Below are 11451 nucleotides of genomic sequence, written 5' to 3' on the forward strand. Positions count from 1 at the left end.
TCCTGCTTCGCGGTTGTGAAGATGAAGATCTGGGAGAGCAGGAGAAGGTCCCTGCGCAGGCTGCCTGAGTCCTGCCCCCCCCACCCTGACACAGCAGCACCCAGCTAGCTCCGCGCAGACCCCACGGGGGCTCCAGGTACCTCGTAGGTCTTGGAAAGGCTCTCCAGGAACTGCTGCACATGGGGACGCAGCTTCACGTGGACCTGGAAGGGAACAGCATCGTCAGGCAGACCCAGAAAACCACCAGCACCCCTGTCCTGACACCACGGTGACCCCCAAGAGGGGCGACAGCACCCCAAGCAGGATCCCAGGGGTCCCTTGGCCACCCTCTCCCCTGGGATTTCAGCCCCTGGGGCCCACTTCTCCAGCTACTAGGGAAGGACACAGGCACAGAGGACACATGGACACTGTGGCTCATCACAGCCCTGAGTCACAGCCCTCTGTGCCACCCCAAGGACTCAGCACCCCACTGTCCCAACCCCAGCATATGGGCACCCACCTCATAGGAGTCTCCCTGGAAGACCGTGGTGAAGGTGGCCGCAGCACCCTGCCGCCAGCCGGTGAGCACGGAGGAGCAGACCAGGGTCCCCTCCTGCAGGGCGGGGAGCAGAGTCAGACCCCAGCCCCACAGCCACAGGCCCCCCCCCAGCCCCCCCAGCTCACCAGCTCCAGGACCAGGGTGCGCTCCAGCGTGCTGCGGGTCTTCCGGCGACCATCCCTGCCGGGCACCGGGACACCGGGGACCAGCCTGGCCGGAGGAAGGCAGATGGTCGGTGGTACAGTGGGACTGGGGGGCTGTGGGGACCCCCTCCCACATACTCACAGGCTGGGGGCAGCAGGCTCCTGGCATTCATCCGCAGGGAGCCCCGAGAAGTAGGCGCCCTTATAGCAGGGCTGCAACCGGGGGCTCGCAGGCTCTGTGGGACAGAGGGGTCCCATCAGCACAGCCTGGGGCACCCCCTCTTCCCCAGGCAGGGATTGCCCCGGGGGACACACTCACCCCTTTTCCTGGGGCAGGAGGGAACAGATGCCGGTCTGCGACCCTCCCCTTCGAGACGCAGCTTTGCCAGCCGGCCCTTCCTGGGGGTCACAGGCACCAAGGGGGGACATGGGACACGCTCCCAGGGGTCCCAGCCCCACAGCGGGCAATGCTCACCCTGGTCCCCTTCTCGCCGCTGGTTCTTGGCCCGCCGGCGAGCCCCAGCTTTGGTGGCCGAGAGCCCCAGGTCCCCACTGCTCTCCCTGCGGGGCCGCTTTGCCCGCGGGGTGACCGTCCCCAAACCCGCCATGGCTGGGACAGCCAAACAGGGAGACCCCAAGCACAGGATGCCCAAAGGTGACAGCGCAGAGCCCCAGCCCTGGGGCTGCTGGGCATCGCTCGCTCCAAAAGAGCTGCTGGAGCTGGGGGTGCTGCCCTGGGGACCCCCCCAAGGGCACAGCAGCCAGCACACCCACCCTGCCCAGGGACAACCCTTCCAGCAGCCCTAAATCAGCTATGGGGGAGTGGGAGGGGGCACTTTTATAGGGCAGAGACACTTTTCCACCCCTAATCACCCCAAGGTGCCTCCACCCACCTCCAGAGCACCCAGCATCACGCAGGTGTTACTGGGACCAGATGGGGAGCCCAGTATGGAGCCCCAGCTGCCCCCAGAGCTCATCTCTGGCTCCTGGTGATTAATTGCCCGTTATGCTAAGGACCATCCTGGGCTGGCAGCTGCCACTCAGGGCACCCCAGGGCACCCACCCTGGGCACCCCCCAGCTGCAGCCCCAGCCCCATGCCCAGTTTGGGAACAGCCACCAGCGACATGAGCTGGGAGAGCTCAGCCCTTCACCCCTGGATGGGTGCCAGACCACCCCCGGAGCCCTGAGCACCCCAGGGGGGACCCAGAGCAGTGCTCCCGGGGTGGCGGTCCCCGCGGCACCCCCGGGCACGTCCCGTCCCCGCGCAGGCCCCGCGGTTGCACCCGCCAGCCCGCGGGTTGGGTTACGGGCGAAGGGGCTCCAGCACAGGGAGGGACCCGCTCGCCTCCGCCGGAAGAGAGATAAGCGACGGGTCCCCGACCTCGAAAGGCAGAGCCTGGCGTGTGTCCATCTCGGGGACAGGGACACGCTGCTGGGCGGGTGCATTGCTCTGCGGGCTCAGCATGGGGACGCGGGAGGGGACCCCCTGCCCGGGCAGCCTGGGGTGGGGAGGGCGAGGGACTCCCTGGGCCGGCTCCAGCCAGGAAGGTGCACGCGGCAAGCGAGGTGATATATGGGTTTATTTTCTGCAAAAAAATAAATTACCACTCTCGTCCACCCCACCGCAGCCAAGTTGACCCCAAGGATGGCGAGATGCCCGGCACGGGGCAGAGGGCAGGACGGGGGTCCCTGGGGGCCATGGCCCCTCCACGGCCATGGAAAGGGCTCGGCGCACCGCGGGAGCGTTTCCAGCCCCCGGGTTTGCCCTCGGGGTCCCGCCGGCCACCCCCTCCCTGGGCGATGGAGCTGGGGGGGCTCAGGGCGGCCGGGGCTGGGGGCAGTGCTGGGCTGCCTCCTGCACCAACCGGTCCTCGCGGGGCGTCCACGGCCGGGCGTAGCCGTCGTCCTGCAGCAGGATGCGGTTGAGCGTGCGCTCGTAGTTGACGTGCCGCCGCACCATGAGCAGGTACTCACCGCCCTCCCGGAGCGGGGGGCAGCCGCAGGTGTTGGGCACCCACACGTACTCCCGGGTCACCAGCGGGAAGCGGTGCCTATACGGCTTTTTCACCTCCACCTCGTAGCGTGTCTCCTGCCCCACCAAGCGCTGTGCCAGGATCCGGCCCTGGAAGACTGCGGGGCAAGCACGGGGCACCCTGAGCCGGGCACGTCCCCAGCATCGCCCTGAGCCCCTTCCTGTCCCCGGTGCTCACCAAAGTCGCTCTGGCAGAAGTGCCGGATGCGCTGGGAGCGTCCCTTGGCCGGGCGGCACCTCCCGCATCGCCCTACGAGGGCAGAGCTGCAGTAGTTTAGGGGGGAGAGGGGACACGGCACCCCCAAAACCCCCTCCTGTGGCAGTGGGAGGGAGTATGGGGGCCCATATCCCATAGAGAGGGGACATGCCAGGCTGCCAAGGGTCCCGGGGAGGGCTAAGTCAGGGGGCCCTTTTTTAGAGTCCCCGTCTCATGGAGAACCCCTGGGGCTCTCCAGGACTCTCCCCACAGCAGAGAGCCATGGGGTGCAGGGGGGCTGTGGGGACCCCCACGGGAGAGCGGGCACCTGTGGCAGCCCCAGCCCCGCTCCGGCCGGGGGCGCTTCTTGGTGGCAGCTCCGTGGCAGAGCCCGCGGGCTGGGGCGGCGTCACAGGGGCCGGGGTGACCGGGGGCTCCCAGGGCGGGGGGCTGCCAGCCCCCCGGGGCTGGGGCTGCCGCAGGGGGCTGGCATCGCCACGGCCGGGCTGGGGGTGCCCACGGGGCAGCCAGAACTCGTACTCGATGCCGGGATTGGGCTCCTGCAGCAGGACCTGCACGGGCAGGGGCAGAGCTAAGGGGAGCGATGGGGCACCATGGGGCCAGCTGCCCCCGTCCCCGCACCGCACCCACCCTCACCATCACGTGCAGATCCTCGTCGGTGGGCCCGGGTGCCTCCAGGCTCTCGGTGCCGTCGGGTGCCCGGGCATAGTGCAGCTGGGTGCCAGCCACCTCGTACGGCCCCGGCCAGGCGATGGACCAGTCCCCGTTGAGCACATAGCGCCCATCGCTTGTCATCAGGGCTGCGGGAGGGAGCGCGTCCAGGGACAGAGCGCCGCTCAGTCCCTGAGACCCCTGCACTGGGCTGGGCTGGGGGACAGCCCGGATGCCTGGGTCCCCACCAGAGGCCTCTCCCCGAGCGGGGAGGGCAGTGTGGGCTGGGAGAGCTGCGGTTGGGGCTCGGGAGAAATCTGCTTTCTTGTAAGAACTTGGCTTTGGTCCCAAGCCGGAGCCAAACCCTGGTGTGCAAAACCCCCCGAGCCCCCAAGCCCTGGTCCCGGCGGGGATGGGGCCCCGGCTGCTTTGGGAGGGGGACTGGGGGGTCTGGGGATGGGGGTCCCGGTCCTGCTCCCGCGGTGGCTGGTCTGGCCCCGCTCCAGCGCAGCCGTTCCCAAAACCCACGGCCACCGCCTCTGGAAAAGTGCCCCGGGCGCCGGCGAGTTCACTGAACCCGCGATGCTCAAAACAACGTCTGAGCGGGGAACCGGCACGGCATGGCACGGCACAGCCACCCCCTGCCCTGCCCGCACCCATGGGTGGCACCAACCAGAACCGACTGGGATGGACTGGGACCGAGACAGGACACGTCCTACCGAGGTAGTTGCGGCTCTTGTCCGTCACCTTGATCTGGGTGGCCCCAGCCGGGATCTTGGTCACATTCATGTACCCAAAATAACCTGGCGGGGGGCGGGGGGCAGAGTCAGGGCTGAGCTGGGGCAGAGCCCAAGGGGACAGCCCAGGGACAGGGGGGTCAGGGCTGGGGCGGGAGGGGACCGGGCACAGAGGAGCCCTGTCCCCGGCACCAGTGGCATTAACCCAGCCGGGCCCCACGTTCTGTGACATCTGGAGCACCCAGCGATGGCCCTGGGGGTCCTTGGGGTGCCATCGGGGGCTGTCTGCCCTCATGGGCATCATCATCCCCGCAGTCTGGCCAGGCACCCATGGACACTGGATATGGACCACACGGACCCTGGGTGCCCCCAGGGACCTCTGGACACCCCTGGGGACCCCACGGACCACAGGGGTGCCCCAGAGATTCCCCCACCCAGCCTCCGGAGGAGTGATACCCCCTGCAACGAGAGAAAATCACCCCAGTGAGGGGGGTCCTCTGAGCCCGCTGTCCCTGTCCCCACGTGCTGGGGACAGGAAGGGATCAGGGACGATGCGCCGGCTGCGACAGGGCAGATGGCAAGGGGAACAAGGTGATGGAGGACCCAGGCGATGCCTTGGGGACGTAGACGGGGGACAGGAGGACAGGGGAGCCAAGAGCCAAAGCATTCACCCATGGAGGGGGCCGGGGCAATGGTTCATTCACCGGAGGAGGAGTCCGCGCCCTGGAAGAGCCGGTGCACGAAGAGACACATGTCGTGGCCGCCGCCGCACTGGCCGCAGGCGTCAGGCTGCCTGCCCGAGCCCAGGATCCCGTCGCAGCCCACGCTCTGCGGGGAACCAAGATGCAGCCTTGGGGTGGGGGCTCACGGCTGGGGTCCTGGGGGTTCCGGGGGTCCCAGGGGTCCCGGCCCCGCACACACCCACCAGGCAGCGCCCACCGACGCAGAGGTCTGGGGAGCCGGGGCCGCAGCGGGTGCCGTCCAGCACCCGGCCGAAGGTGTAGTAGAAGTTGTGCCCCACAGCCAGGCAGTTGAGGTCGCAGACGTTGGGGGCTGCAGGAGCCGGGCGGGAAGGGAAGGGGGTGACGCTGGTGGCAGCCGTTGCCCCCAGTCAGCCCACTGATGCCGCCAGCCCCGGGACTCACCTCCGTGGAAAGGCACCCAGCGATACCGGGCCGGTGTGCCCAGGACGGGCTTGTTGTCGTAGAGGGAGCACTGCATGGCACGGAAGGGCACCGAGCCGCCGGGGCAGCCCTGCGGGAGTGGCAGCATGGAGCCCCATGGGACCGGGACTGGGGCTGGCCATGCCGGTGCCATGGCCCTCGCAACGCTCACCTGGAGCTGGCAGAGCCGGTACTGCCGTGGGTCGCCCGTGCACGGCTCCTCCTCGGCAGACCTGTGGCCACAGCGTCAGTGTGGTGGGGCCGGGACACGGCCCCCTCGAGCACCCCTGCCTGCACCCTGCATCCCCCACGGGGACTCTCCCCGTCTCCGGGGCCAAGCCGCCACCGAGTCACCGAGCCACAGCCGGGCTGGGAGTGATGCACCGCCACGGGGGAGCAGGAGCAGGGACCACGATGTCCCGCATGGGGCCGCGTCCTGCCAGAGCTGCACCCCAGGATGGAGGCGGCAGGGTCCGGCTCCCCCCACCCTCCCCAATCCCTTCCCCTCCAAAATCAGGCTGAAATTTGGCCAGGGCATAGCGCAGTGCCGAGGGCCCGCAGGGGCACGTGCGGAGGCAGTGGCAGAGCCGTGTCACAGGGTGTGGGTGCTGCGGGGGAGTGGGGACGCCCTGGGGGGGCCATGCTGCCCCGTCCCCCACTCACCGCAGGCACCTCCGGGTGCGGAGGGCGACGCCGTCCCCGCAGGAGCTGGAGCAGGAGCTCCAGGGTCCCCAGGGCCCCCAGGCACCCCGGGCCGGCTGCCGGCGGGGCCGAGCAGGGGCTGGGGGCTCGGGGACCCGCGCCGGCATCCCCAGGGCTGGGCCCTGCGTGGAGGAAGGTGACGGTCAGTGCCAGGGCCGGGCTGGAGCAGCCCGGGGGTGCCGCCGTGCACCCCGAACCCCTCACCTGTGCGGTGCCGACGCCGCAGCCCAGGCTGAGCCAGGCCAGGAGCAGCAGCCGCCACGGCCGCCGGCGCCTGCGGGAGCAGAGACCCCTGAGCCCCACCGGCCCCAGGGATCGGGGGGCCGGCAGTGGGGTGTCCCACATCCCGGCACCGCCGCGCACCCCACGGGGACCCCAGCGAGCGGGAGGGAGGCGAGACGGAGGCAAGGCGAGACACAGCGGCAGGGTCCCCACCAGCCGGGGCCGTGGGGTGCGACCCCGAGCAGGGCCATGCGGGTGGGCGCAGCCGAGCGGGCGACGCCGTGTCCCGCACACGTGCCCACGCGGCTCCGGGCACGGGAGACGGCCCCGCCGCACCCACGGCCCCGCGGCGGGGAGCCGGGCCGGGCTCGCTGCCTGCCGGGACAGGACCAGACCTGCGCGGCGGGGCCGGGACTCGCTGTCGCTCCCTGATCCGGATCCGGCCCCGCCATGGGGCGAGCGGGATGGGGGGCAGCGGGGGGCCCCCCCGGGTCCCAAAGCGCCTGAGCCTGGCGCACCCCAACCCGCCCAGCCCGGGGGTGCCGGGGGGTGCCGGGGGGTGCCGGGGGGTGCCGGGGGGTGCCGGGGTCCCAGCCCCACGCCGGGGAACCCCCCCGGCCCTGCCGGTTTCCCGCCGCGCAGCTCCCACGGGGACCGGGGGTCTCGAGTGGCCGCCGCAGCCCCGGAGCCCTGGGTCCCCCCGGCAGGGCGGGGGGGGTCGCGGTGCCGTCGCTCCGGGGTGGGGGGGGGGTCCGGAGCCCGGCGAGGGTCGGGTGATGCCCAGACCCCGCCGGCGGCCGGGGGGCTCCGCGTGCCTCAGTTTCCCCGCAGGAGCGGAGCGGACCGCGGGCGGGGCGTGGGGAAGGGGGTGTCTCGGGGGTCCGCGAGGGGTTAAGCAGAAATCGGGACCTTACCCGGTACCGTGGGGTCCCCCGCGGGGGACCGGGCCGCCCCGACACCCCCACCCGCTCATACCGGGGCGTCCCGGCGGCTCAGTCCCGGCCCGGCAGCGGGGAGGGGGGACCCGGGACGATCGGGCATCGGCTGCGCAGCTCCGGGGGGGCCGGGCGAGGCTTCCCCCCCCCCCCCGCTCCCCGCTCGCCTCCCGTCCCTCCCCGCCGCGTTATTAATATCCAGCCCCAAAGGTGCGCCCAGCCCTCCCCGGCCGCCCGTTAACCCTTCGGAGCCCGGAGCTCCGGCGGGCCGGGGGGGCTGGTGGGGTCCCGGGGGGGCGCAGATGCTGCGGAGCAGCATCTGCGCCCCCCCGGGACCCCACCAGCCCCAGCTGCAGAGAGGAAGGGGCAGACGGGACCCCCCCACCCCGTCTCATCCTGATCCGGGACCCTCCCGGTACCCCCAGATGCTGGGAATCCCCGGGGGGGTGGTCCCCGCTTGGTGCTTGGCAGATACAGTGGGATGTGCTGGGGGGGGGCTTCTGGTGCTTGATGCCCCCCCCACACACACACCCAGCACCCTTGGGTGCCCCAGAGCAAGCCCAGGCACCCCCAGGCCGGAGCCGAAGGGGTTACGGTGCCGGGGTGCGGGTGTCCCTTGGGGTGTCCCTGCCAGGGCACGGCAGATTGGGCAGGATGGCCCGGGGGTGCGCGGGGGACGAGCTCCCCGGATGGCGCATCGAGGACAGGGGCAGCGGGACGCTCTACAAGCGGGGACGGCTCCTGGGAGAGGTAAATCCCCCATCGCCCCCACAACGTCCCTGCAACCCCCCGACAGCCCCTCACCCCAGCCAGCACCCCCTCCCCGCTGGGCCCCCCGGCAGTGTCACACACCCGCACCCCGTGGGGCTGCAGGGGGTCCCCGAGGTGTCCCGCTCCAAGGGGCACCCGCCACGTCCCCTCTGGGGAAGGGGAAACTGAGGCAGTGGGGGGATGCTGGGACCGAGCCAGAGCGGAGCAGGTGCCTGGGGCCAGCGCCAGCCGGGTCCCCTGGGCCCCCAGTGAAGGGCACCCCGACACCCAGGACCCCGTTCTGCCGCGGCCTCTCGCCCCTCGGCTCGCCCCGGGGTGCCGGTGCTGCTCATTCCTGTGGGACCATCCTCGCAGGGCGCCTTTGGGCGCTGCTACCAGCTGATGGAGGTGGCCAGCGGCAGGGTCTACGCGGCGAAGGTCATCCCGCGAGCCCGGCTCGCCGCGGTGGGCATCGGGGAGAGGGTGAGTCCGGGGGGGCCACAGAAAGACCCCAGGGACGGGGGGCGATGCCCATGGGGACCCCACAGAGCCACACCGCCCTGCCCTTGCCCCTTCTCCCTCCTTCCCGGGTTGCTGGGTGGGTTCCCCTCCCCAAGGGTGCATGCTGGGGGTCCCCGGATCCAGAGGGTTCCCCGGGGGGCTGCCGGGCTCGCACCGATGCAGGTGGAGCGGGAGCGGGAGCTGCACGGCCGCCTGCGCCACCGGCACATCGTCCGCCTCCACGGGCACTTCGCCGACCGCAGCCACGTCTACCTGCTGCTGGAGTACTGCAGCCGGAGGGTGAGCAAGCGCCAGCACCCCAAAATGGAGCATCCCCACGCCGGGGCTTTGCCAGGCCCCGAGCTGGAGCCTCGTTCCATCCCCAGTCCCTCGCTGACATCCTGCGGGCCCGGGGGAGGCTGACGGAGCCGGAGGTGCGGTATTACCTGCGGCAGATCATCTCGGGGCTGCGCTACCTCCACGGACAGGGCATCGTCCACCGGGACCTCAAGCTGAGTGTGTGGGGCAGAGCCGGGGTGGCGGGAGGGTGAGCTGCATCGGCCCCACTCGGGCTCATCTCCCACCGCAGGTAACTTCTTGGTGACCGAGAAGATGCAGGTGAAGATCGGGGACCTGGGACTGGCACAGCGGGAGGCACCGGCCGGACGGTGCTGGGGGTGAGTGTGGCCGTGGTGCTGCCGGGGGGTGCTGCCAGGCCGGGGCTCACCCTGCCCGTCTCCCCAGGGCGCTCTGCGGGACGCCCAGCTACCTGGCCCCGGAGGTGTTGGACCGCAAGGGACACGGGGTGCCCTCGGACGTCTGGGCCCTGGGCTGTGCCATGTAAGTGGGGACCTGGAGGGAGGGAAGGGCAGGGGGTGCTCCCGGCCCCCCTGAGCAGCCAGACCCCCCAGGTATGTGGCACTGACGGGCAGCCCCCCGTTCGAGGCGGCTCACCGGCAGGAGCTGTACCGGCGCATCCGGGCGGCGCAGTACCCGCTGTCCCCCCACCTCTCGCCCTGCGCCCAGGACCTCATCGCCCGCCTGTTGGCCCCCGAGCCCGCGGCGCGGCCCAGCCTGCGGGACGTGCTGGACCACGGCTTCTTCACCCAGGTGTGGGGCCGGCGGGGGGCACACAGCCCGCACGGACACGGGCGGGGACGGGGGGTCACTGCCTCTCGCTCCCCAGGGCTTCACACCAGACAGGCTGCCGCCCCGCGCCTGCCACTCGGTGCCCGTCTTCGTAGGACAGGACCCACTGTGCAGACTGCTGCGGGGGCTGCCGCGGTGCTGGTGAGGGGACTCACCACCCTGCTGCCCCGGCGCGGCAGGGACCAGGAGACAACCATCTCCCCGCCACGAAGGAACAGCTTCCTCGGCAGGACCTGAGCCATGCAAACATCCGCTTAGGAAAACCTTTATTAGTGCTAGGAATCATCTAAAATCCAGTCACTGAAACAAGCAGGGTGGGACGTGACCATTACAAACGGCACACACACACCAGTTTGCCCTTAGAAAAGGTTAACAGAAAAAAAAAAACCCAAACCTGAAAGGGACCTCTCTTCCCTGCCAGCCTGGGACAGGATGAGGACGAGGAGCTGGCGGGGAGAAGGTGCAGCTCCGAGGAGCCCGCTGCCCAGCATCGCTCCTGGGGATCACCCACGCATGGGGACCAGCAGCACTTGGGGAGGCATCAGGTCCCCCTGCTCTGCCCGGCTGCAGCCTCCGGCAGCACCTCTCACCACACCACCAGCAGCAGGGGTTATGGAGGGAGGGACGGAGTTATTTGTGGCCTGGGAAGGAGGGAGGAAAGTGCGCGGTTTCCCCGTTCAGCTCCAGTTCTCTCCCTCGAGAGAAGAGGTCTGAAAGAAAACCCTGAAAGCTCAGTAAAAACATGACACTTAAAACACCCACAGCGTCAACTCGAGAGCGCCCGGCCCTGCGCAGCCGGCACCCGGGACAGACACTTGCCTATGCCTAAAACGGAGGGGGGGACAAAGACAAGATGCTCAACATGGCCCCAGCAAGCACCAAAGAGCCACTTCGCTGCTTACGGACCCGTCCACATGTCAGCGCAAGAGGGGACCAGCGAGGGAGGGTGTCACCGGCCTTCCCGTGTCACCAGGGGGGGTCTGGGGGAGGGAGGTGACAGCATCGACTTTGTCTGCACTTGGGACGAGCTTTCTTCCAACACTCTCATCCGCGGCTGCGGGGAAGGAAGCCAGAGCCGCTCTGGTGACGCAGCCCAGATGAGAGGAGAAGCGAAGGGAACAGCCCAGCTGGGGAGGGAGCCGCAGCACGAGACCCTGGGGAGGGACGGCAGCTCCCACGCGCAGCCCTGGCCAGGATGGTGGGTGCGAACATGGGCACTCGGCCTCCCGCCGGCACCCTCCGCGTGCTCAAACCACAGAAGAGCTGCAGGGACCGATGGCGCAGCCCTGAAATGGCTTTGCGCAGATTGACCCGAGGCTGGAGGTGGGCTGGGACACCAGAAAACGAGACCTGCCCTCAGTACCCCGTCGCCACAAATCCCTCACGCCAGTGGGAGCTCACAGCTCCCCTCCAAGGTCCTCGGCTCCCCTCTGCTACTGAGGAAGCAGCCTACCCCACACACTCGCTCCTAAAAACCCTTCCCAGCACGCGCGTAATTCCTACATGAGCAAAACCCGAAATCAGTCTTTGCCCTTAGGGTCAACTCTTCCCTCCGGCAGCTCCGATCCACAGCCCTGCCCTCCCGCCTGCTCGGGCAGGGCGCTGTAGAAGCAAGCAGAGAGCAGAGGGAGGCACGCCATGCCACGCCAGCACTGGTTTTAGGGTTCTCGGGGACAGGGGAACAGCTGGGGGGGCAGGTGGCACAGCCCG

General features: G+C 70.0%; 1 protein-coding gene across 1 annotated transcript; it reads right to left on the reverse strand.

Annotated features, from left to right (window-relative positions):
* Window positions 1-2498: 2498 nt before the first annotated feature.
* On the reverse strand, window positions 2499-7379 carry ADAMTSL5 (ADAMTS like 5). Its single transcript, XM_059831908.1, has 12 exons — window positions 7321-7379; window positions 6389-6458; window positions 6146-6306; window positions 5655-5715; window positions 5465-5573; window positions 5245-5372; window positions 5024-5147; window positions 4302-4385; window positions 3568-3731; window positions 3239-3482; window positions 2893-2964; window positions 2499-2812 (listed from the first exon to the last, which is right to left on the reverse strand). Exons 1-12 carry the CDS (start codon window positions 7377-7379, stop codon window positions 2499-2501), a joined length of 1590 nt encoding a protein of 529 aa, XP_059687891.1.
* Window positions 7380-11451: the final 4072 nt, after the last annotated feature.

The sequence above is a fragment of the Gavia stellata genome, chromosome 32 (assembly GCF_030936135.1).
Source record: "Gavia stellata isolate bGavSte3 chromosome 32, bGavSte3.hap2, whole genome shotgun sequence".
NCBI classification, from domain to species: domain Eukaryota; kingdom Metazoa; phylum Chordata; class Aves; order Gaviiformes; family Gaviidae; genus Gavia; species Gavia stellata.

Coding starts and splice junctions, on each gene's coding strand:
- ADAMTSL5 (XM_059831908.1), bottom strand. CDS start 7,379: ATGAGCGGGTGGGGGTGTCGGGGCGGCCCGGTCCCCCGCGGGGGACCC. Junction 6,307..6,388: donor GCGGCGTCGGCACCGCACAG/GTGAGGGGTTCG, acceptor TCCTCCACGCAG/GGCCCAGCCCTGGGGATGCC. Junction 3,483..3,567: donor ACGAGGATCTGCACGTGATG/GTGAGGGTGGGT, acceptor CTGCCCGTGCAG/GTCCTGCTGCAGGAGCCCAA.